The sequence below is a fragment of the Muntiacus reevesi genome, chromosome 3 (genome assembly GCF_963930625.1).
Source record: "Muntiacus reevesi chromosome 3, mMunRee1.1, whole genome shotgun sequence".
NCBI lineage: Eukaryota > Metazoa > Chordata > Mammalia > Artiodactyla > Cervidae > Muntiacus > Muntiacus reevesi.
Window position 1 is genome coordinate 55,491,069 of NC_089251.1, and position 25,913 is coordinate 55,516,981.

Consider the following 25,913-nt stretch of genomic DNA (forward strand, 5'->3'; position numbering starts at 1 on the left):
ATCTTGTCTTTCATTTTCTTTGTAAGACTCAGAATATCTTCTCATTCTCCCTTTACATTAAAAAACATAAAGAAAATAGCCCATTCTTGCATTGTACCAATGGCCTCTTTTGCTTTAGATATAATTAATATCATTTCCCAGTGACTCCATGCCTTTCTTCATTTTTCCTTCAAAATGGCGGACTTCAGACGTTCCATGATCATCACCACGTGCGCCTGCGCCTCCCGCGGCCATTTCGCCCAGCAGCCCAAGCTCCAGCCTCTGCTCCGCGAAGCGCCTGCGCACGAACCTCTCGAGCACTGTCGCTCCTCCCTCTAGCTGAGTACGCTTCAAACCGCACGTTCCAGTCTCTTCCCTCCCCCGCTGACTCTGCACCGTCCTCACCCCTTTCCTGTGAGATTCTTCCGCCAAGTGGAAAGCCTATCTTCGGTCGACAGCCTACGCACTTGACAAGCAATCCAATAGGCACTTACAGCCCTAGGGTTCGCCATCTAGTCTTATCTGTGCACCACCGTAATTTTCCTCTGGGTCCTAAAGTTGATAACCGATTTCACGGGACTTTTTTGCATCCGTGAGGCAACAAATGGAAAGAATGGCCCTGGCGGAGGAATCCCTCGCTTACGCTCGGTGTACTTTAACCTAATGGGGGTCGTCCGGGAGTCGGAAGGGGGAGGGGAGAGGGAGGAGGCAGCCAAGGAATTGTTTTTTTCTCTCGCCCCGCCCTCGCTCGGACGGCCAATGGTGATGGGCTCTTTCCCTACTAGTCTCGCCCTGCTCCTCGGACTCAGCCAATGACCGGTGGAAGCGGCTCCGAGGGGGCGGACCCGGGAGGCTGTGCGTGTCTTGTGAGAGCTCTTGAACCAAGTCAGAGCTAGAGTCTGCTGGGCGGCTGGAAACGGCGGCAGCCGCCGGTGACTCAGGGAGGCGGGAGGCGGGGTAAGAGCGCCGCGGCCTCGGCTGAAGGGAGCGGAGGAAGAAAGGTGAAGGCGCCAAGCCCCGCGGCCCCGCCATCCCCGGACCGGGGCCCCGGCCGGGGCTTCTGCGGCCGGGAAGAAGGGTGTCGGGGCGGGGCGGCGGGGCAAGTGCGGAACCGCGGGCTCGCCCCTCCCGCGGGGCCGCCCGGGGCGGGGACCCGGCCGCCTGGGACAGGCCCTCTGCTTCGGGGCCTTTTCTTTTCCGGGGTGAGGGACGAACACTTTCAAATCCACTTAAGCCGCAAATAATTCTCCTCACTCAGTCTGTGGTGAGGTTTAAGGTTTTGGAAAAGCGAAACTTGGGAGAGCGAGGGTCACGCGGCGCTTGGGGCCAGTGTTTGGGGTGGGGGAGAGATGGGGGGGCGGGGAAGGCGCGGGTGGAGAGATCGGGTGCTGAGTCTTAACGTCCTCGCACCCGCCGCCCCCGCCGCCCGGGGTCCGGTCCTCAGAGCGGGGTTAGAACCCTCCCTCCTCCCTGACCTCCTCTCTCTCCCCCCCACCGCCCTCTTTTCCCGGCCCCGTCCTGCTGGCCGCCTCCGTTGCATTTTGTTTTTGTGTTTTTGCAGGGAGGAGCCCTTCCTGCAGCGTGGAAACCATGGTGCTCACGCTCGGAGAAAGTTGGCCAGTACTGGTGGGGAAGCGATTCCTCAGTCTGTCAGCAGCCGACGGCGGCGACGGCGGCCACGACAGCTGGGACGTGGAGCGCGTCGCCGAGTGGCCCTGGCTCTCCGGGACCATTCGCGCCGTCTCCCACACCGACGTTACCAAGAAGGATCTGAAGGTATAACCGGCTCCCGGGGCTCGGCAGTCGGACGTTTCCTAGTTACCTTGGTAACGAGACAGCCAGCACACCCCCATCCCCCCCCTCCCCTTTTCTGAAAAGGCGACCAGAAAGTTGGCATCTGATCTGAAGGTGCAGAAAACTAGACCTTCAAAGTCTTTGAAATGGTGTGTAGAGCGAGGTGTGTTTGCCCTGGAGTTGCCTGTTTTTAATAAGGGGCTTGGGGGTTGCTCAGACATGCTTAGTTGTTGCCCGCGCTGTGCCTCCTTGCTCAGTTGCTGTGTCTTATCCGACTCTTTCAATCTCATGGACTGTAGCCTGCCAGGCTCCTCTGTCCGTGGGGATTCTCCAGGCAGGAATATTGGAGTGGGCTGCCATTTCCTTCTCCAGTGCTTCCTCAGGATAGTACGGTTCCTTCTAGGAGGGGGGGAAGTGTTGTTAATGTTATCTTGGGCAGGTGGGTGACATTTGGAATGTTTGAGAATCGAGCGTTGAGAATAGTGGGTGCAAGTGCTTTTAGTTGGGTTTTTTGGTTCATTCCTCCGAATTTCTTCCCCCCAACTTCTTAAACTTTCAGAATTGTAAAAAGAAAAGTGTGTGTAGAGGGAGGAGCGTAGTCCTCTTTTCAGCGTGTTAGGGTGGGTGTTTGCCCGTATATGGTGGGTCAGGGCAGGAGTGAGTTTCCTGGTTGTCTTTGAGGAGTCTGTAAGTGGGTGTGGGTTGTGACCATATATGGAGGGCTGGGGTGGAGCTGCCCGGTATACGGTGTGCCGGAGGAATGACTTCAAACACTCCATTGGAGTGTTGGAAGGGAGAGAAATGGGAACAATTGCGGCAGGTGATTTTGAATCGGAATGACACGCAGAACCTTTTTACAGTTAGATCTTTTCAAAAAGAGATGAATTCTGCTCTTACTCCGTAATATAAGTATGGGTGTGAAAGGGTGTTGGAAACTAGCAGTGAGGAAGCCATTGTACCAATAAACTCTCCTTTGTGCAAAAAGATAACTGGAGAGAGGTCCCCAACAGAGACTCTGAAGTGGTGATAACTTGAAGGAAGCTTGTCAGAACAGAAGAGCTTTCCATCTTGGGTAATGGATTCATTTGATCATTATCTTGGCTTTTTCTTGCAAACTGCGCAGATAAGGGAAGCAAGCTTTCGCCCTGGCAGTTGAATACATGTTGAATTCTGAGACACTGTTCAAGGAGAACACTTTCAAGGTGACAGTGCATGCCCCAACTAGTAATTAGTCTGCAAAAGGTTATAGGAAAGGATATGTGGTCAAATATTTTCAAAACTTCAGTAGTCTACTTTATCTTCATGTGGAAAAAGGAGTGACCATTGTGTACTTAACCATGTGCTAGGCATCATGCCAAACAGTTGATAGCTGTGTTCATATTTAATCCTTACAGAAGTTCTTTGGGGGTAGGTACTAATATTCCCCACTTTACAGACAAAAGTACTGGGCCTGGGGGAGATTGTCTTGTCTAAGGTCAAAATTGGAATCGTTCTCAGAAAGTTTTGACCCTTGAGCCCACTTTCTTAATCATCGTGCTCCCTAATCAAAGGCTGTGCCACTGAAGGACTCCTGTCATACAGGAGTGTGTATGACCATACACCACACTGTCATACAGTGTGAAATTGGTTTTACTCCTTGCAAACTGGGTTTTGAGGTTTACAGAAAGAATTAGTGTGGTGCAGGGATGGCCAGCCTGTTTGTTTTAGGCTAATAAACTTTCTCCATAAAAACGGGCTTTGGGGAGTAGATGTTAATCATAGTTGTTATGGTTTATTTCACAACAAGTAAAATTTTCTCTATTGCCTTTGTTTTTATTTGATTTGAATGGAAACGAGATTAAGCTTCATAGTTTTTAGTTCTTTAGCAGCTGATGAGACACTAGGTGTTCCCTTCCCCATCAGAAATCAAGGACCTGTTGGGTTAGAAAGGCAGTCTAGGAGGTCCTTTGTGTGTCCTCTTCTCTGCATCTTCCTCACCCTCAGCCTTTGAAGTGGTGGTGATAGCTTCATTTTCAGAAAGAAATAGATTTTAAAAAGGAAGTCTCTTCCAGACTTGCATAGTTAGCTGCTAAGGGACAGAGAGAGCACTTGAATCTAGGTTTGGTTGTTTGTCTTCCAGTGGGCTGAGGTGCCTAACCTGGAGGCAAGGGGGATTTAATTCAAGAACAATTTCAAGTATAGTGGATTTTTTAGCTTTACCTACATTCTTCACAACTCAGCCCTCATGTAAGAAATCTACTCAACTTCTCTTTTCTAGTCATGCTTTATTGCTGCATTCCTTAATGAAGTAGCAGATGAAGTAACTGGTATAAGTGTAGGGACATGTATTATCAAAAGCAGTGTTGGAAACTTTGAAACCAATTGTGTTTGGCAAGATACAGGCAGAAACTGAGTAGGAATTTGAGGAATGAGTTGGGACTGGGGGCAATAATGAATAAGAAGGAATAAAATTCAAGTTGTGTGCACCTGTTTTAGTACTGGTAGAGATCCAAGTCTGTCTAGACTGATTTGCTTCCTTGATTGAGGAGTTAATAAGGCCAGGGCTTGTTAACTTTGTTTCATTTAGAGAAAGACTTTGTAACAAAGCCACTTACTCAGTTACATTATGTCTAGTGGTTGATTACAAAGAAGTTAGGTGAAGACAGAATTAACAAATACCTCTTCCCAGGTGGCTCAAGCAGTAAAGAATCTGCTTGCAATGCAGGAGACTCAAGAGACAGGAGTTTGATCCTTGGGTCAGGAAGATCCCCTGGAATAGAAAATGGCAACCCACCCAAGGATTCTTGCCTGGAGAACCCCATGGACAGAGGAGTTTGTGGACTACAGTCCATGGGGTCACACAGAGTCAGACATGACTGAACAACTGAAGCAGTAAATGCTTTTATTTTATTCTCACAAAAATTTTAGATAGTAAACCACACTTTTTAGTATTAGAAACTGAGGCTTAAACAAGTTAAATAACTTGCCCAGTTTTGTCTCGAAATCTTAAACACTAAGCTTTAATGTTCAGATAGAAGGAAATTAGCACAGCTCTTATTTTGCTGGCTTCAGTATCCCCAGAACTAAGAACATTGCTTGGCATGTAGTTTTTGCTAAAATATTTGAATAGATAAGTGAAGGAATCAAATAGTTATTGCTTATATATAGAAAAGCAGTTTAGAAATAATCTTGCAATGGAACAGTGATATTCTCTTTATCTGGAATAACAACAGATCTTAATTAGGTGTGATTGGAACAACTTCTTTAACTTTATTTTTATCCCACTCTTCTTCTTTGAGTGTGAGGCAGGTTGCTTTCTAACTGGTTTTGTTCATTATGCATGCTGAGAGTGTCCTCCTTCTCTGCCTTGTTTGTCTAGGTCTTTCCCTTCTTTGCTTTTGTTGTTCAGTCACTAACATGTGTCAGACTCTTTGTGACTCCATGAACTGCATGCAGCATGCTGGGCTTCCCTATGCTTCACTATCTCCCTGAGTTTGCTCAAACTCAAGTCCATTGAGTTGGTTATGCCATCCAGCCAGCTCATCCCCTGTCCCTCCCTTGTCCTCTTACCCTCAATCTTTCCCAGCATCAGGATCTTTTCCAATGAGTCGTCTCTTCACATCAGGTGGCCCAAGTATTGGAGCTTCAGCATCAGTCCTTCTAATGAATATTCAGGATTGATCCTTTAGGATTGACTGGTTTGATCTTGCAGTCCAAGGGACTCTCAAGAATATTCTCCAACACCACAGTTCAAAAGATCAGTTCTTCAGCTCTCAGTTGTCTTTATGGTCCAACGCTCACATCCATACACAACTATTGGAAAAACCACAGTTTTGACTAGATGGACCTTGGTTGGCAAAGTAGTGTCTCTGTTTTTTAATACGCTCTATAGGTTTGTCATAGCTTTTCCCACTTATTAGGAGCTGAATGCCTTGACTACTGTCGTCTACCTGGTCTTTTCATCCTTGCATACAGTTAAAACTTGAATGTAGGTGGATTCTGTTGCCTGTCAAGCCATGTAAAATGAGAAACTTTAGCACAGTGTAATAACTGTTTACCCCTATAATTGAATGCTTGACTAGGATTTTAGATAAAAGTCTGGGTGGAAGAAGACATAAATAGAAGCATAATGAGATAATTTCTGATTTGTGAAGTTGTGAAATAAGTGGCCTTCTGCATCATAGTGCTGGACATAGAGTAGATAATGCTATCAAAAACTTCGGGATTAAAAAACATGCCATTGTGTAAGTGCTTATTTTTAAACCTGGAAACATTTTACTTGGCCATTCTGATAATTTTCATAATCATATACTCAGGTAAGATTAGTGTATACCAAGTGGGAGGTTTTGAGATTAGTTTGATTAGATAATATTAATTCATGTGTCTTAAAGAGATTTTCTTTTGGGGAAAACTAGCTTGAAATAATTAACTTGAAATATCCAACATCTGGTCAATGAATTTGATAGGCTAATAGGCACACAATTATTAGATGCCCTATTAAAAATCTGGAACTTTGGGAATTACAGGTAGTAATCATAATTAAATAGGCCTCTTTCTGGCCTTTGGAGTCATACAACATAAATAACATCTCCTTTCTGGACCAAGGGATTGTGAAGGGAAGAACACTTTTTACAACGAGAACTAGCTGCATCTGTCAGCTTGCAGGAGCTTGGTCAAATCATGTCAGTTCCCCCTGAATTTGAATTCTTACTGGTACATTTTTATAGAAATTTCTGCAGAAGAGACTTTTTTGGGGATGGTGGCAGGGGGATGTCCTTATGTACAGCACATTAGACCTCAGAGCACAAAAGAAAGATGTGTGGTTATGATAGATAGGAAACTTTTGAAAGCATGTTTAAGAAAGCTCACAACTTGTTGGTTTCATTATATGTATTTAAAAAGCCATCTTGTTAAAATATGAATTTTTTGTTAATGTGATCTAATACTTCAAAGTCATAAACTTATTTTTAAAGGACTAAACTTAGTTTTCAAATCACCCTAAAACTGAGATATAAAGAGGAACCTTGTCTAAATTTTGGTTTAGGGTTGATTATAGGCTTTGTAGATAGTGATATGATAAGAATTGTGATAGTGCTTAAGTTTTGAGAAACCACTTAAGATCTTAGATTACTTCTTTTTTTCTGAATTGATGTTAGATGATCATATTGAAGTCTTTCTCTCCCCCATTCCTAACTGAAGTGATACTCTGATAAATTAAGATTTGAATTTCCATGAAGGTCTTAAAGCTGCCTAGTCTGCTTGCCAGACACTTAATGTACATTACCTTTAAAATCTACCTAACAGTTCCGTGAAGGGTAGGTGTTAGTACTTGCATTCTGAAGCCACCAGAACACTGAATTCAGAGAGCTTAGATTTTGGCAAGCATTCTTGACCTGGGTACAGTTAATTGGTTGCTTTTGTAATTCTACACATTTTATTTTATGCATGTAAAACCATTCTAAGAAAGCTTCAGCAAGGCTGGCATTCAAACCCAGATCTCTGTGGTTTTGAAGTTTGTAGATGTACATTGCTGGTACATTGATGGTACTAGGTTGGGTTTGAAGTTGACGTGATATGGGGCTGAAGGACCGGGGAAGATATCAGAAGACACGGATTCTGTGGCTAGAAACAGAAAGGAATATGCTCAGCCTCTGAACACCTCTGTCTTGAAGGACCATTGGTTGGTTATGGTGATGGATGGAATACATAGAACCAGTGGAAACATAGAACATGGGGCCTTGTCACATAATAGGTGCTTACACATTTGCACTTACTCTATAATAACTGCAAGGATAAAAGTCTGTCATACCAAGAAGATACGTGCTTCTCAGGGGAAGTTGCCTGAGAAATTAGGCGTGTACATTTTGTTATTGGGAGAGGAGGATAGGACTGGTCTTAAATTTAATTGATTTTAAAGATTGATATTATATAGCCATAAATCTGGAAAAGTTTGGGATTGAGGCTAATGGTATATCCCTTGGGAACTTCCTGCCTTCCAAATGGATGAGAGAAACAGAAGGTAAGAGCCCAGTTCAGGGAGAAATTTATTCACTGAACAAGTATGGAGACCCATGAAATACAATGGTAAGTAAAAGCCAACACAGACTTTGACCTATCTGAGTTTTTAATGTCAGTCAATTAACCACAAATAAATAATTCAAAATGTGGGTAAATGCTGGGAAGGAAAAGGACAGAGTTTTGAGTACAGTTAGCAAGGGACTTCTTTTGGGGTAGAGAGGGGCTCTTTGGTAAGGGACAACATCTTTGAGGAAAGGATTTTTGAATTGGATTCTGATGAGTGAATGGAGATTAAACTTTTTTTCTAAAGACTGAAAAGGAAGATAGAATTGTCTATGAATTTATGAAGTATTGATGGATTTACTAACTCTTTGAAGCCAAAAATGAGGGCTTTTAAATCAAATAAAAATGGTGATTTTTACACTATCGAGGGAATATATCGTATCTCAGTTAAAACATAAAAAAATTTTAAAAGACTTAGAATAAATTAAAGGAAATCCTAAAGGCAATCACCCAATGAGTATTTCTTGGAAGGACTCATGCTGAAGCTCCAGTACTTTGGCCACCTGATGCCAAGAGCCGACTCATTGGAAAAGACTCTGATGCTGGGAAAGATTGAAGACAAAAGGAGAAGGGGGTGACAGAGGATGAGATTGTTAGTTAGCATCACTGGCTCAATGGATATGAATTTGAGCAAACTCCGAGAGATAGGGAAAGACAGGGGAGCCTGATGTGCTTTGGGGTTACAAAGAGTCAGATGTGACTTAGCAACTGAACAACAATAAAAAGGGTAGCATATTCTTAATGGGTTAAGGAAGCTAAGGTGTTTTGGTACATTTATATGAATTTTAAGATTTTGTGACTGATTACTACTGCATTACTGTCAGAGACCCACTTTTGGACTGAATTCTACCTTTATATCTTAAAATATCTGTACAGATTTTAAGGGGGGTAATGTTGGAAACTTTTAGGTCGGGGTTATAACTAAGGCTAAAAGATATTTTATAAATCAGAAGCAGGAAATTTCATAGTTACTTGGAAAATAGTATTTTTAAAAGTAGTTTAATTTTCATATAAGAGGTTACACAGGTAGTTTAGGAAAATTCTGGTGTCATTTATCAATTACTTCTGTATTTAGCAAAGTTGTCTTGGAGTTCAAACTCTGAGGTAAATTTCCCAGTTTATTCAACTCAAAGCATTGAAAGTGCCTGTTGCTGAATCCTGCTGCTATCAGAGGAATGGAAAAGTCAGTGGTGGATTGTGTTATTGGGGGTCATCATCAGGTTACTGACAGTGTCAACACAGAATTACAATGCCCTGTGACAAGTACATCTTAGGGTTTCAGATTTCTGTCTTTCAGTTCTGCATCAGTTTAACATATGTAAAAGCCTTTTACATGGGGTTTCTTTTCTCTTAGGTCTTCCCAGAGATTACTTGAGGACAGATTGGCTCCCATATCCTTTGACTTCTCTTCCCAAAGTGGCCTGGGAGCCAAAGCTTGATAGTTAGACTAGACTAACGAATCTGGTTATTCTTATTTTTTTAATACTTACTTTTGACTGTGCTGGGTCTTCATGTGTGTGCACAGCTTTCTCTAGTTATGGAGAGTGGGGCTTGCTCTCTAGTTGCGGTGCACAGGTTTCTCCGTGTGCTGACTTCTCTTGCTGTGGAGCACATGCTCTAGGCATGTGGCCTCAGTAGTCGCAGCACGTGGGCTCAGTAGTTGTGACTTGCAGGCTCCAGAGCATAGGTTTGGTAGTTGTGGCACACGGGCTTAGCTGCTCTGCGGCATGTGGAATCTTCCCAGACCGAGGTCGAATGCCTGTCATGTGCATCACCAGGTGGATTCTTAACCTCTGGACCACCAGGGAAGCCTCATATCTGGTTATTTTATTGTGGGTTGAAAAGGGAAGTAAGAGAGCAGGAGTGGAAGCAGCGTATTCACAGACACAGATCTGAATAGACTGATCAGGGTCTAATTTTATCTTAGGCATTTTTCATGTTCTTGTTAATCAAGTCTGTTTTCCTTCAATTCTGTTTGTCTAGGTGTGTGTGGAGTTTGATGGAGAATCTTGGAGGAAGAGAAGATGGATAGATGTCTACAGCCTCCTAAGGAGAGCCTTCTTAGTGGAACATAACTTGGTTTTGGCTGAACGAAAGTCTCCTGAAATTTCTGAGCGAATTGTTCAGTGGCCTGCAATAGTAAGTAAAACTCGGGCTTACTGAACCCCTGAGAAGTTCTTTCATCCATTATGAACGAAACAGGGAAAATCTATGTAATATCTGTAGTTGGCCTTCTGGAAAATAATAGTACAGATATATGACATTGCAGAAGATTCAGAAAAAGTTCCAGGATCTCCTGTCAGCCCTGCTAGGAGGCCTGCAATTCTGGACCCTTAACTTCTGTGTGTCTCAGTTTCCTCACTTGAAGAGCAGGGAGTGAGGGTAATTTGGGGAACTTCTAGGTCAAGGGTTAGAAACCAGCAGATATATACAGACATACAGATCTTTTTGGTTTGCCCCTTACAGTGTTTTTAAAAAAATCTAAATTAACTGTCTGCTTTAAAAAAATGTAGAGAATATTCTTAAAAATCTAGATTTCCATTTCTTATTAAGAACAATAAGATATGGCCACACTAAAGCCTGTAGCAATTCCTTTGGCAACAGTAGGCTGAACCTGAATAGTAGGTGTTGCCTGGCCCCTGTCAGGGTTTCCACTTCTGGTCTCATGATCTTTAAGGTTCCCCCAGCTCATATTTCTTTGACTATAAAGACACCAGCAGTCAGTATATGATTGTGCCATTTTTGCACCGGAAATCTGGTGCAGTTAAAGGCGAAGAGTGAGCCCCGTATCTGGAGAGGACAGTTAATGCTGTTTGATATGTGAGCTGGTACATATTTTGGTAGTTGAAAGGCCAAGAGGATGATTAAAAGGCTGACCAGCTTGTGAAGGGCCTGCATGCTGTGTGAGCCAAATTGAGATTTTGCCCATGGATGAAACGAGCCCCTGAAGGGTTTTGAGAGATGTAGGGTTTTGTTTAAAGTTGTATTTTGCTTTTCGTATTTTTCCCCCATCTATTAATAATTTGCTAAAAATATGGCCCATTTCCCCAGAAAAATAAACTTAAAACAGTATTCTGCATAAATTTGGGGCAAGCCATACATCTGTAAACCCAGACCTATATGACTCTCAAATGTGTATCTGGTTTAAATGATTGATTCTGGATAAAAACTGTGTACTCTTGTTTTGGTTGCATAAATAGTTGTTATTGAGATATTGGTAGTAAATAAACAAATGAATGGTTTAATCTCTGTGTGGAACATTGCCAGTCCCCATTTTCACAATGATACTAACAGCAGTTATGATGCCAAAACATTTTCTTTTGTTTCAGATGTACAAATCTCTGCTGGACAAAGCTGGTTTGGGATCCATAACATCTATTCGCTTTTTAGGAGATCAACAAAGAGTGTTTCTTTCTAAAGACCTTTTAAAGCCTATACAGGTAAACCATTAGAACCAATATTAGACCCTAAAAACAGAAGTATAAACTCCTTTAATGTGAGAACTAACATATTGACGTTGATTGTTCCAGATCAGATATCTAGCAGAAAAAAGGACCCATCTTATGAGCAGATGTTAGACATTAATGCTCAATGTTAGCCATTGGGTTAGTACTATTTATTGGGTTTGGAAGGACAAAGGTACTACTGTTGATGGCTTTTGTGTGTAATATGAAATAATTTTTAAAATAGATAATATGAAAATAATTTTTACATTAACTGTTACTCATATATACATATATCTGTATGCATATATATCAGTCCTCATTAAGAATTCTATATTTGAGAACTTGCTTACTTGATGAAATATATTTGTAACCCCCCAATCAGTATTTTGGTGCTTTTATGGTCATTCACAGACATGTGCTGCAGAGTGGTGAAAATTTTGAGTTGTCTGACACCTGTTCCCAGCTGAGGTTTGAATAAGGTTCCATTCTGCCTTCTTGTTTCATCTCTTCTACTGTAAACAAGTGTCCTTTTCAAAGTCTTATTTAGTACTGCATTGTTGGTTACTTCATTGTTTAAAATGGTCCCCTGGGATAGTGCTGAAGTGGTCTGTATTGTTCCTAAGTGAGTCTTAGAACATGTGTTAGCTAAGCTTCATTCAGCCATGAGGTATGGTAGCTGTGAGTTCAAGGTTAGTAATCCAGTAGTACAGCTTCCCCGCTGGCTCAGGGGTAAAGATTCCATCTGCAGTGTAGGACCCTCAGGAGTCTTGGGTTCGATCTCTGAGTTAGGAAGATCCCCTGGAGGAGGGCATGGCAACCCATTCCAGTATTCTTGCCTGGAGAATGGGGGTCAGAGGAGCCTGATGGACTGCAGTCTATAGGGTTGCACAGAGTTGGACATGACTGAAGCGACTTTGCATTGCAAATAAATGCAGTTATATATGTTAGAAACTTGTGGAGTTTTTTTCCAACAGAAACACATAAAACAAGGTTATGTATTGATTGGTTGATGTCACTTGTGACCAGAGGCTTTAAGAAACCTAACCCCATCTTTCCACTAGGAATGGTTCAGTATTCACTAATTCAATGTTTATGGTGACCTATCGCAAACAGTGTGAATCAAGTGTGTGTGTGTGTTCCTGTTCTTTCCAGTTAGCTTGCAGAACTACCTTTTTCTTCACAACATTTAGGCTCTTGGGTCTTGCTCATATGTTTGTTTTTTTCCTTTATTATAAAAATGTTGGGAGGGAGGGGAAGAACATGCACATTAACTCCACAGATTACTACCTTGGGAGTAATTTTGGTCTTACAATTAACATTGGTTGTTTTAGATGTCATTTGTGAAGGTCAGTTATCCTCTTCACTCTCTTTGGTTTTGTGACCTGACTTGTTTCTGTGGCCTGTAGAACCATTCAACCAGTTTATGAACTATAAGACAGTTTAGGACCAAGGGTCATTGCCCTTGCTGGGTCTATATTGGAAAACCCAAAGCACTGGCTTTTCTGTGCTCAAGTCTCACTTTTATTTCCATATCCTGGAAGTGAGTGAAAACAAGATTCATACTCTGAACCTTACTTTATAATGTTTAGGTGAATGGAATAGAGGAAGATGCTTTTACTTAGTTGTGGGCACAAGTTATCTTAATATATCAGGTAGATGGGGCTTCCCTGGTGCCTCAGAGGTAAGGAATCTACCTGCAGTGCAGGAGCCAGAGGAGACATGGGTTTGATCCCTGGGTCAGGAAGATCCCCTAGAGGAGGGCATAGCAACCTACTCCAGTATTCTTGCCTGGAGAATTCCATGGATGGAGGAGCCTGGCAGGCTACAGTTCATGGGATGGCAAACAGTCAGACGACTGAAGAGACTGGGTGCACGTACATGCACGCTAGGAAGGTTATCTTGATATTTTTCCTACATTGAAATGCAGAATCCTTGCTTTTTTAATTTTTTTATTTTTCAGTGGGTTTTGTCATACATTGATATGAATCAGCCATAGAGTTACATGTATTCCCCATCCCGGTCCCCCATCCCACCTCCCTCTCCACCCGATTCCTCTGGGTCTTCCCAGCCCACCAGGCCCGAGCACTTGACTCATGCATCCCACCTGGGCTGGTGGTCTGTTTCACCACAGATAATATACATGCTGTTCTTTCGAAACATCCCACCCTCACCTTCTCCCACAGAGTTCAAAAGTCTGTTCTGTACTTCTGCGTCTCTTCTCCTGCCCTGTATATAGGGCCATCGTTACCATCTTTCTAAATTCCGTATATATGTGTTAGTATACTGTAATGTTCTTTATCTTTCTGGCTTACTTCACTCTGTACAATGGGCTCCAGTTTCATCCATCTCATTAGAACTGATTCAAATGAATTCTTTTTAACAGCTGAGTAATATTCCATGGTGTATATGTACCACAGCTTCCTTATCCATTCGTCTGCTGATGGGCATCTAGGTTGCTTCCATGTCCTGGCTATTATAAACAGTGCTGCGATGAACATTGGGGTGCACGTGTCTCTTTCAGATCTGGAGAATCCTTGCTTTTAAGGACCAGGGAACGAACATATAGGAGGGACTGTGGAAGACTACTACTGAGCAGAGAGTAGTTTTTACTTCTTTGCATTGTTTTCGGGACAGTTCTATTTTTCATCTTTAATGTGTCTCATCTTTTCAGTTAAAGTAGAGCTCAGTTTTGTTTCTTGAGATTGAAAAGATAAGTTTTTATTCTCAAGGAGGTGCACTCTGTGCTGTCAGTGTGAGTGTTATTAATATACTGATTGAGGGAGACTCTGCATGTGTTCTTGACTTTTACTGATGATAATTTCCAAAGTTAAGTACTTCAGGGCATTCTCTTGTAGAGGCAGGTGATAATGTAAGGCTTCTACTGTATGAGACTATGTTGGCTGATATGGTTACCACAGTAGGAGGCTTGTTCTAAATAATGAATAGAGAATCTGAAAATTATTTGGGGTACGCAGAAGTTGGAATTGAAACCTAATGTCTGTCTTTTAGATTGAATTCATCTCAGTTATAGGTGGATAAGAAAAATGACTTAAGTGTCCAGCTCAGTTACCTGGCACCTTTGATGAGCCCTTGAAACTCTTCTAGGCAGAATCCAATTATTCTACCTTATTTAAGAGCTGTTTAATGTTAATGGATCTCCCCATTAATGCTCTTTTACCTTGTAGTAGGAATTGGTGAACACATTTAAATTTTTTGAAATTGCAGTAGCATGAGGGGGAAAAAAACAAAAACATGGCTCATTCTGGTAATTAATATTGCACTCTTTTGAAGCCCCTAGTTTAATGTTACTTAAGAAATTTTTTCAGCATGGTCTCTCTACAGAGCTATTCTTCCCAATGGGAGAAATGAATGAACTATTTTTAGCCACTGTGTACCCATTTCACATGCAGAAAAGCATGAAGGCCTAGTATTGGAAGGGCTTCTGTACTATATGGTTTCTCGGGTCTGACAGGTTATTCCTATTGACAATCTGTTTACATTTATCATAACTGAGTATACACACAAAGCCAGAACACTGTGGAATAATGCCAGAAATAGAGCTGCCAAGAATTGAATGTTTCAAAACTGGCTATTGAAGACCTAGGCTGTTCGTTCATTCAGCTTTTGTCCCTCCTCACCCCCACCTTTACCATTTGTAAAGAAGAATGCATTTGGAATTCTGGTTAGGGTAAATGAATCTATGTGAAATGATGTTTGTTAAAAACAGCAATTTCAATGAAATGATGCTACAGATCTAAGTATTTTCTTATGTGTGTCTTCTGCCCCTTGCATTTGGATCTGTGACTTCCCTAATCCCTAGAGTTCGGGATACAGAGTATTTTTGGCATGACTAGCTACTACTTTGCTTATTATATGTCCCATAGCCTAAGTTTTGTCATGTTGAAAATTATGCTTTGAGCCACTCTTAATATCTGTTTCACTCTTAGCTTCGAGTAGCTTCACTTCTGCCTTATATTTGTGATCATTTGATGGTTTCCTACTGTTTGACTTGTCTAGTTCGTTGGAGTTGCAATGGTTTGCTGCCATCAAATGGCTGATTGACACTATATTAATCCCTGTGATTAAATGAATTGAAATAATCCACTGGAATTTAAACAACTGTTCTTATTTGTTACCTTAAAATATAATGATTTTCAATTTTTCAGGATGTAAACAATCTCCGTCTTTCACTGATGGATAATCAGAGTGTCAGTAAAGAATTTCAAGCTTTGATTGTGAAACATTTAGATGAAAGTCATCTTTTACAAGGTATGTGGATTGTCTGTTGGTGATAGCTCATGAGTTGACCAGTGATTAGTTTTGTAAGCTGTGTTTTAGCCCTTCTCACTCATTTGCTCATTAAAATGTCTCATTTTTTAGTAATTCTTTAGATGCATTTCCCATGCAGCTTGATGAGAGGAGGATTGTATTCTTTAATGTATTCTAAAGCCTCTGAAATGTGGAAAGCCCAAGGATCATGTGAACAACATAAAAGTGAAGTAGATACTGAACAAGCTCAGCTATATTTTGACATGAAATTCGATATGTTTGGAAGTTCAATCTTATAAAATGAGTAAAACATTAATTTGGTGATCTTGATCTTGCCAGTTACTGTTATTGATTTTCTTGGTCAGTTTCATAATTGTGAATGTTTTAGGAAACTTAGAAGTTCTGACGAGGTTCCTGAATATGGATCCTCTAAAACTACATAGCAGAGTGAGTTAGGTCTCAATGAATTATCTGATACTACCTGGTCTGATACAGGTGCTAGGATAAATATACTGCCAAGTCTAGATAAAGCAATAGGAAATCAAAGCTTTAAAATGGAAAGTTTACATTTTCTCCTACCTTTGCTGAAATGTTGTCTTAAGTTTATAGCAATATCTTTTAATGTTTCCTTTTTGTCTATTCCATGTTTTTTTAAAGACTTGGGGAAAAATTATGCTGGATAAATGGTGCTATTCAGAGATAATGCAAATTGCTCTAAGGATTTTTTTTTTTTTTTTAATTATTTTTTAAGGTGACAAAAATTTAGTTGGCTCGGAAGTAAAAATTTACAGCTTGGACCCATCAACTCAGTGGTTTTCTGCAACCATTGTAAATGGAAACCCAACGTCAAAAACTCTTCAAGTCAACTGTGAGGAGGTAAAGATGATGATAATTGCATGTAAGATAAGTTGACAGGGGAAGATAATTATAAAAAGGAATTACAGTATCTTATAAGAGCTAAATGGGGCTTCTCTGGTGGCTCAGACAGTAAAGAATCTCCTGTTTGCAGTGTAGGAGACCTGGGTTCAATCCCTGGATCGGGAAGATCCCCTGGAGAAGGGATTGGCAACTCACTCCAGTATGCTTGCCTGGAGAAATTCCATCGACAGAAGAGCCTGGTGGTCTACGGTCCATGGGGTCACAAAGAGTCAGACATGACTGAGTGACTAACACTTTTACCGTCACGTACCTTTGTTATTTTATATTAAAATATCAGACAGAGTAGAAGAAAAATCAATTATTTTTTAAAAGGAAATTATATGTAAGAAACCCCTATTGTTAACTAGTTTCTCTAGTGGCTCAGACGGTTAAGAACCTGCCTGCAATGCAGGAGACCCAAGTTTGTTGATAATTGGGTCAGGAAGATCCTCTGGAGAAGGGATTGGCAACCCACTCCAGTATTCTTGCTTGGAGAATCCTGTGGACAGAGGAGCCTGGCGCGCTATGGTCTGTGGGGTCGCAAAGAGTCAGGACACGACTGAGTGATAGAGGTAATTTCTGGTATATTCCTGAGCATTTTAAAAATTTCCTGGTATCTTTGTTTTGTTTGTTCTTAAGATTCCAGCACTGAAAATCGTGGATCCATCACTGATTCATGTTGAAGTTGTACATGATAACTTTGTGACATGTGGTAAGATACTGATTGATTAAAACTTTTGTTCTCCTTTCCTCTTCATCCTTCTCACCTTAATAGAAACAGGGAGGCTGACTTACCTGTTTTTAATTATTTCAGGTAATTCTACAAGAATGGGAGCTGTGAAACGCAAGTCTTCGGAGAATACTGGAAACCTGGTTTCCAAACAGGCAAAATCATGCTCCGAGGTAGCCTTGCTTTTTTTCTGTCACTTGTGTGAAGCTCTCTTTAATTCTTGCACTGCATGGCCAGTATGTTTAGTGGTAATAAGGCTGTTTTCTCTGCTCATCCATGCTGTTGTGTCTGCGCTCTGCTAGTCCCAGATCTTGGCCATAATTTCTATGCTCAAGCAGATGGAGATAATATAAGTTTCTGGTTCACTATTTTTGATGTTGGTTGAAAATCCTCAGTAGATTTGACAATTCCACCACATGGAGGTATTTTTAAAGATAAATTGAGTTGTGTATATCAAATCAAAAGAATGCCATCCATGAGAAGAGGGGAGGAACCTTAGAATTCTGAGTAGATTGGTGTTGAAATAGGACTCCCACCTGGACAATAGGTCTGGATTGGTCATTCATGATTGGGTGAACCAACATACTTGCTTTTTGAAGGAAGCAGTTGGTTTGCCATTACTAATTTCTGCCGAGAAAAGTACTGGCTTCTATGAGTGGCACTGTTGAGTTCAAGTACTGGATTTACTTCTATCCTCTTGAAGTAGTGAGGATTTGGATCAAGAAACTTAAGGCTGTCAGCTTTTCCATCTCTTTCATGCTGTGGAGAAGCTGGTCTTCTTTAGCTCTTCAGGTACCTCATGTTCTCTCCAACCTCAGGACTTGCTGTTCCCCTTTCTCTTCTAATGCCGTCTTCATTCTAATTAACTCCCATGTATCTTTCTAATGTGATATTGCTTCCTTGGGGAAGCCTCACTTAACATCTCTACCATTGTTTTAACCCATATCCCAGAGTAGGTCAAATTCTCTGTTTTATTATGCTTTGTAATTACTAGTACATGCCTTTAGAACATCACAGTGTACACACTGGGGACAGTTTTAGTCAGAATTCCCAAAAGATTGGGCTAGACACACTAGCCTAATAAGGGGATGGAGGACTGGGATAAACTCAAGGGAGTATAAATACCAGGGTCAGAATTTGAAATCTGGGTAAAAAAAACTTCAGGCTCTTTCTTTAAGTGAGTTGAATCCTTAGGTATTATTACAATACAGATAACTTTCTCACAACTTAGGTATCCAAATGTATTTAAGTTACATGGATATGTTACTGTGTTATAATTGTCAAAAATGCCTTTATGATGCTCTGCTCCAGGCTGGAGTTTTGAATTTTAAAATTGACCAAGTTGAGATTGTTGGCAGCGTTTTGGAGGGAAATTCAGGTGTCTGGAGGAAGAGGGCAAGGAGAGATGGCATGAGAGTGGTCAGAGTCATTGAATGAATCTGAGATTCTGAATCAGGGCAGACTGGACTACAACATCAACTAAAACCAAAGCAAGCATATACCACACAAATACTAAAGAAATCTGGGTAGCTAGAATGATCGACTTTCCTGAACCTTAAGCCTATGTACAGGCCACAGGAGCTTTGATACTTGAGCAGAAACTTTGTAAACCGAGGTATCTAGTACCTCTGTTTTTCTTCCATATGTGAAGACTTGACCTCAGGTGGTCCAGGAAAGAATGGAGAGGTCATTTTGGAAATTAATATTACTCCCTTTTCATTTTGCCTTAACGTTTACCAGATTGAAGTAGTATAGTAAGAATTGTAAATTGAGGATGTCAGGCAAGTGATTACTGCCTCTTAGAGGTAAGCTTATGGGATATTGTCAAGTGATCCAGGTTGTTAGAAGCTGAAAGAGAAGCAGTATAATAGTAATCTGTCAGGTTTTGGCATTGGATAAATTGTTAGCAGTCATGGATAGAGATAATAAAAGATGATTTGGAGAAGTTATTTGAGTGTTGTCTGTCATAGAGAAGGCATCATTGTAAACGGTCAGTGAGATGAAAAGGAGAGCCACATGATGTTCTGTTGAGGTGAGGACCATGACTCAGGAAATGGCATCCTAATGGATCATGGAGGAATCAACCTGGGGTACAGGTAGGACTGGGGTCATTGGGGATGTCCTGTTGGGAAAGGTGCCAGTTCTTTAGAGTGTCAGGTTTATCAGTGAAGTGATAGGCAACTGAGCAAGTAAATTTATGACCTTGAAGGCAAAGGTAGTGCCTGTAAAATATAGTAACATACATATGTAAGAGATCCTCTCTTCCTGACTCACACTTTTTTCTTTTTTTTAATGGAGACAATCATGAAACTGTTGAACGAAGCCACAAATTAATGAAAATATATATCATATTCATAGATTAGAAGCTGATCTATGGATCAATAAAATATTAGTCTTTTATGCTTTAATATTATTTATTGAAAATTCATCTTAAAAAATACTTTTTATTTTGTATTAGGGGATACCCAATTAATAATGTTGTAATAGTTTCAGGTGAACGGTAGAGGGACTCAGCCATACATATACATGTCTCCATTCTCCCCCAAACTCTCTTCCCATCCAGACTGCCACATTACATTGAGCAGAGTTCCATGTGCTATAGAGTAGGTCTTTGTTGGTTATCCATTTTAAATAGAGCAGTGTATACAGGCAACCATAAATTCATTCTCTAAGTCTGTGAGTGTCTGTTTTGTAAGTTCACTGGTATCATTCCTTTTTAGATTCCACGTATAAGGGGTGTCATGCAGTCTTTTTCCTTCTTTCTCTGACTTATTTCACTCAGTATGACAATCTTTACTGACTCCCACTCTTGAAGGGCAGGGAGCAGGTCTCTCTGCTGTCTGTCAGCATCCTATCCAGCTCAGTAGGTTTGTGTGAACTTATTACTGGGAACAGTAGAATCTATTTCCAAAAAGGCCTGAACTTTGGCTGGGAGATAAGTCCCTCAACCTATTTGAGCCTTAACTTTTACATCTAAAATGTGAAAATAAATTTGATGTATAAAAGCATGTCTGTTTCAGCTCGTAAGACCTATCCTAGAAGATGGTTATTTTGAGACATTAGTCTGCCATCTTCTCAGTCAGCTGGCTTTCCAAATAAAGCCACACTCCTTGCCTCAACAAACAAACAAAAAAAGACCTATCCTAGTTATCTTCTCATTCTAAAGGAAGTTGGAGATGGTAAATTTTTACCTAGGTATTGATGTTTTAGAAATTATTACTATATTTGTAATTATGAAAAGTTACTCTCCTTTCTATTGCACGTATTTTCAAAATAAAGATTCTTACATTTTTTTTAAAAAGTTACTCTCATTGACAAATATATAGATAACCTAGAAAAGCATAGTAAAGAAAAGATCACTCATAATCATACTTTTCAGATACTCACTATTCACATTTTGGAATACCTGTCCTCCTCCTGTTTTTGTTTGTTTTTCTTTTTCATGTATATTCATAGAGACTTCTTTAAAAAAAAAAAAAAAAAACTAAAAATCATACTCTTATGTAGCTTCCATGATTCCATAGTATATTGTGAATGTTTTCCATATCAGTAAATATTCTCCTTTGTCATGGGTCATCCTTGTAATCAGACAAGTTTTTGGAAACACTGGCCTAGCCTAAATTTCAGGAGAGATGGAGAGGTAAAGAAAGATGTGGGGAGAGAAAGAGAGTTCATTTAAATGTGTGAGTGAAAGGTGAGTACAGTAACACACTTGGTGCATGTCTCACTGTGTTTCCACTTTGCAGATATGTTGGATGTGTGCAGAGTTGGTAGTCTTTGGGTGACAGGAGTTTAGGATTAGGTAGATGAGAGTCTTTATTGCCTTGATGAATACTTCTGGATAAGGTGAACCTGTTTGCCAGTAGCATCTGGCTCCTTGAAGGTCTTCTCTGCCTAGCAGACTATTCCTCAGAGTTAGGATGTTGCCTGGTTAATTGAGACAGTCTGCTGAATAGTATGAGCCAGCAGTATCCTTTTTGGAATATCATTATACACTCAATTATATTATCTCCGTCTGCTGGCAGGGAGGAACTATTGCCATGACTGGTATAGAAGACCTTCAGGGAAAACTCTTCAGGTAAGAAGAAACTTTGACCCTTGTCAAGTCAGAGGCCAGTGCAGCGGTGTGCACATGGAGATGGGTTTGGAATCAGAGTCCTATGCCTATTAAGCTAAACCTTAGGAAAGTTATAGAGTGATGTACTTACTTCAGTTTCTTAAAGGAAATGATCCAGGTTATGATCATTCTAACACATGGTGACTGAACCGAGGAATTTTGCATGATGTATTTCTGCTTTGAGATAGCTAATCAATGTGCTAGGCACTGTGGTAAAGCACTGCCGTATACAGTATGCTTCATTACTTGCCTTTTTTCTCATTACTCTCCTTTATTACTCCTCACTACGACTGAGGAAACCGAAGCTCAGAGAGCTTAAGCAACGTGCTAGCAAGTGTCAAGAGACTGGATTCCAGCCAGGGTCTAACACCAAAACCCAGCATTCTTGGCCACTGTGCTGTTGTTGCCATTGCTCTCCAGAACTTTTGCCTGGTATGGTGAGGCACCATTGTAAAAACAAGAGTCCTCCTTCCTTCCATCTGGTTCTCCATCCCTAGTTCCAGTTAATACTTACTGAGCATGTAATATGTGCTAGACATTTTTGAGCATTACTGCTTGGCTCTTGAGTTAACTCAGAATACAGTTGTAGCTATTAATATTTTCAAAGAAGAAGTGCTAAGAGCATTTATCCATTCATACACTCCAGCAGTCTTATTTATTGAGCATTTGCTCTGTGCCTGGCTTTAAAAGATGTAACAGTGATGTAAGAGCAGGGTCTCTGCCCATAGAAGGCTTATATTTCATTGTGAAGAGACTGACAGAAAAAAAAAAAAAGTAACTTAAGGTATTTGCACAGTGTGTTAGTACAATGGAAGATAGAAACATGATAATATAAAGTATAAGGCAGTTATGCTTTGGGACACTGCTTTGGAAAGAGTGATCAGAGATTCTGAGGTGACAGTTGAGCAGATTTGAGGCTGAAGGATGGGACCAGCCACATGAAAATGTCCAGACCCAGAGGGGAATAGCAAGTACAAAGGTGCAGGCAAGAAAGAACTTAGAACATTTGGAGACCAGAAAGGAAGCCAGTTTAGTTGGAGCACCTTTAACAAATGCAGTGATATGAGGTGAGGGGGTTGGCGGAGACCAGACCATGTAGAATTCTAGTCGGCAGTGGAGTGACTGATTTATGTTTTATAAAAATTGCTCTGTGGTAGAATTTTAACTTCAGAGAAGAGGCAAAAGGTTCAGGCAAAAATGGAAGGTCAGGCCACTTAGTATACACGTGATAGTCTAGGGGAAAGATGGTGGTAGAGGTGGCCTGGAAAGAAGTTGATATATTCCACAAACATTTTGGAAATAGAGGCAGCATTTTCTGGTTGACTGATATGGGAAATGAGATGGAGGGTTTTTGGCTTGAGCAGTTCAGTGGATATCGTAACAAAATAAAAATATCTTATTTCTTTAATTCATTTTAAAAATGAGGAAACTGAGGCCCAAAGAGGTAAAGTTTGGCTATCCGAGGGATGTCCTTAGATTGGTCAAAGCCTCCCCCGCCAAAGATCCTTCTGGGAAACACTAAGCTAATATTTAACCAAAACTGAGCTCTCATAGTGTAATTCACGATCAGATAACTTAGCACCTTGACATAGCGGAAAGCTGTGCCAGAACTTTAATATTGATTAAGTAAATTCTTATTTTTCAGATGTCTTTATTTAGCATATACTAGACAGTATTTTCAAGGCCATCAAAGTAAATGTCTGCAAAGAAGATTCACATGTAGGCTACATGGTTTACATTCAGAATCGTGAGGTTTTAAAACCTGTGGTTTTAAAAACTCTTACTAAGAGAAGTTCTACATCATATTTTAGGAGTTAGTAAATAGAAGATTCTACAAGTTTAGATCTGGTGGTAAAGTGAATGTAAAGGTCATTGAAAGAGATAATGATTGAAAAGGACAAGTGACTTTAAATTTACACATATGCGAAAAGGATGGTGAAAATGGTCTGTGGATTTCACCTGGTTTAGCCATAGAATGTTCAGTTGTCTGGAGTTGAGTTTAATCTCTCCCTTCTCTTCCCATGGTGGGAAGATTTGTTTTTTTGGATAGTATAAACTGGGAAGAAGTTGGTCTGTTACTCATATTTTTGTAAAGGTAAAAGTACACAAAAAGGGAAGGGGACAAGTGTCTTAACTTTGTCCCACAGGCCTATCATGACTTGATATTTTTTGCAGCTTGGGATGACCTTTGTGACTTGATGAGCACTTACAAGCAAGAACCATGTCCTCAACCTTTATTGCATTGTAAAGGCTTATGTTGGTACCCAGTAGGCTCCACTGCCTGCAAGAGCCCTATGTGGTCTGGTCTCCTGCCAGTCCTCGCAGTAAGTGCGTGGTGGGCACTCAGTAACGCTGAACTGAATGCATGTGAAGCTGCCACCATTTGAAGACAGTTGATAAAAAGCTCAGCATTGCACTAGTCAAGTAATTGCCACATGGCTGCGTTTTCCTGGTATTCAAAGGTCTGTAAGAGATCAACTTGTGGTCTTTTCTAGGAAGACGCAAGTTTTGTGCAAAGCTGGAGTGACTTGTTTGATAGTCCTCAGGTATAAGTTCTTAATTTGTGATTTATTCATTGTTCTTCTGTTCTTTTCTTTTTATTTGGTGGTGGTATTGTGCTTGTTGACTACTAAACCAAGCAAATAAACTTGAATCTTGCAAGCATTTTGTAATTCTGCCACTAGGGGCTTCCCTGTTAACATCTGCTTGCTTTGGTATCTTTTAGGCCTCTCCCAGTGTGTGTCCTGTACAGTCTGTTCCCACAACAGTTTTTAAGGAGATACTGCTTGGCTGTACTGCAGCTACTCCACCAAGTAAGGACCCAAGACAGCAGAGCACTCCCCAAGCCGCCAACTCTCCACCGAACCTGGGAGCAAAAATCCCTCAGGGGTGAGTCAGAAGTTAAAGATGTTTAATCTTGCAACCCACTGGAATGGGTTGCCATTTCCTCCTCCAGGGAGTCTTCTCAACCCAGGGATCAAACCTGCATCTCTTACGTCTCCTGCATTGGCAGGTAGATTCTTTTACCGTAAGTACCACCAGGGAAGCCCATCCTGATGTTTGATCATAATACAGAAGGGTTATTTTAGCCATGGTTCTTTCTGTCTGAGCTGACATTGCTTGGGTGGCAAGATTGACCCTACATTCAGTGTTTAGAGAGAGAGTGTTAGTGCAGTGAAAATTTGATGTAATGACCTGCCATTCAGTGTATCTCAGGTTGTCAGGGGAGGTTAGAGTTTCCAGTTGGTCATATGCCATCAGAGGTGATAATGTGTAGTTGGCATACAGACCTACTTACAATAGGCCACAGAAAAGAAAGGGGTGTGAGGAAAGAGGAGCTTTCTTGACTTTGTATAGAAGGAATGGTCCACTGAAATATTACAAACAGCTGGAGAATAGATGTCCACTTTCAAGGAAAGGGGAGCCATTTGGTTGTGTGTGGAAGACTGAGATCCATGGGAGTGTGGGGTAGAGGGAGACAGGGTTCCAGTGAGTGACCTTCAGCCTGGATCTCAACTATAGCTGAGAGATGGAGCAGTAGAGAAAACAGTAAGACATAAAATCAAGGAAGCAGTAATTATGACTTATAGTTACTATTTACAGAAGATAATGGAATAAGAAATGTAAAATCTAATCAGAAATTTAAAGTAGCCACAAGATTAATGGAGAGATGAGTTTTAAGGGAAGGATCTTTTTTAGGAGGGGTGATGACCTGTGTAAGCAGTTGTAAAGACCTAAGATAGGGCTCAGAAACTGGTGTAGAAAGGTGGGCTTAGAAGACCACTGTAGTAAATGGGACAGTGCATGAGCAGCACAGCAGTTCACAGGGAGGACAGCAGGCTGTGGGGGAGGGAGCTTAGAGGATGACCACAGAAGAGTCAGAGAGAGGGCAAGGTGGGGAGAGGTGGTTTATTCAGAGTAGAAAGAGGGAAACAGTAAGAAGTTTGGTGGTACCCAAGCAAAGATGTCTAATATGAATGTTTCCCAGGTGGCTCAGTGGTAAAGAATCTGCTGCCAATACAGGAGACTTGGATTCGATCTCTGGGTTGGGAAGAATCCCTGAAGAAGGGAATGGCAACCCACTCCAGTATTCCTGCCTGGAGAATCCCATGGACAGAGGAGCCTCGTGGGCTATAGTCCCATGGGGTCACAAAGAATCAGACACAACTGAGCAACTCAGCAACAACATGAGTGCATCAGTGAGAACTTCTCCAGGATGAGATCCTTTGGTAGAGGCAGGAAAACTAGTGTAAGAGGGAAAAAGGACTTTGCATTCTGCTGAGGAAAGAACTTTTGGACAAATTTCAGAGAAACAAAAATTCTTTAAGGATAAACCCCTATTAGGGGTGGAGAGGGTATCAGATTGTTCTGTGAACAAGCACATCATCAGCTGGCTTTTCTGTTTGCTTTGGGTCCTGATCGCTGACCAGACAAGCATGCGATTGTCCAGTGCCTAGGCTGGTAACATGTTCATAGATGGAGTTTTATGCTTCTCGTGATTTTGGTTTCATGTGATATTCTGTTTTGAGGGAAAGCTAAGTTTCATTTTGCTATAAGAAATACATAAAGTAGTTAACTATGAGAACACGCAGATAGAATT

General features: G+C 41.1%; 1 protein-coding gene across 6 annotated transcripts in view; it reads left to right on the forward strand.

Annotated features, from left to right (window-relative positions):
• Positions 1-834: 834 nt before the first annotated feature.
• The window catches only part of KDM3A (lysine demethylase 3A), a 55,831-nt gene continuing 30,752 nt past the window's right edge, over positions 835-25,913 (forward strand). The window contains exons 1-9 of one of the 6 annotated variants that reach the window (XM_065929154.1): positions 835-980; positions 1,541-1,755; positions 9,817-9,972; positions 11,163-11,273; positions 15,446-15,548; positions 16,300-16,424; positions 17,106-17,178; positions 17,281-17,369; positions 24,039-24,202. In XM_065929154.1, coding sequence (XP_065785226.1) covers positions 1,570-1,755; positions 9,817-9,972; positions 11,163-11,273; positions 15,446-15,548; positions 16,300-16,424; positions 17,106-17,178; positions 17,281-17,369; positions 24,039-24,202 — 1,007 coding nt within the window. In that variant the 5' untranslated portion in view covers positions 835-980; positions 1,541-1,569. Of the gene's footprint in view, positions 981-1,161; positions 1,182-1,540; positions 1,756-9,816; positions 9,973-11,162; positions 11,274-15,445; positions 15,549-16,299; positions 16,425-17,105; positions 17,179-17,280; positions 17,370-19,252; positions 19,293-21,221; positions 21,275-24,038; positions 24,203-25,913 lie in introns of those variants that run through there. The other 5 variants (XM_065929151.1, XM_065929152.1, XM_065929153.1 and 2 more) reach the window with 5 other exon arrangements.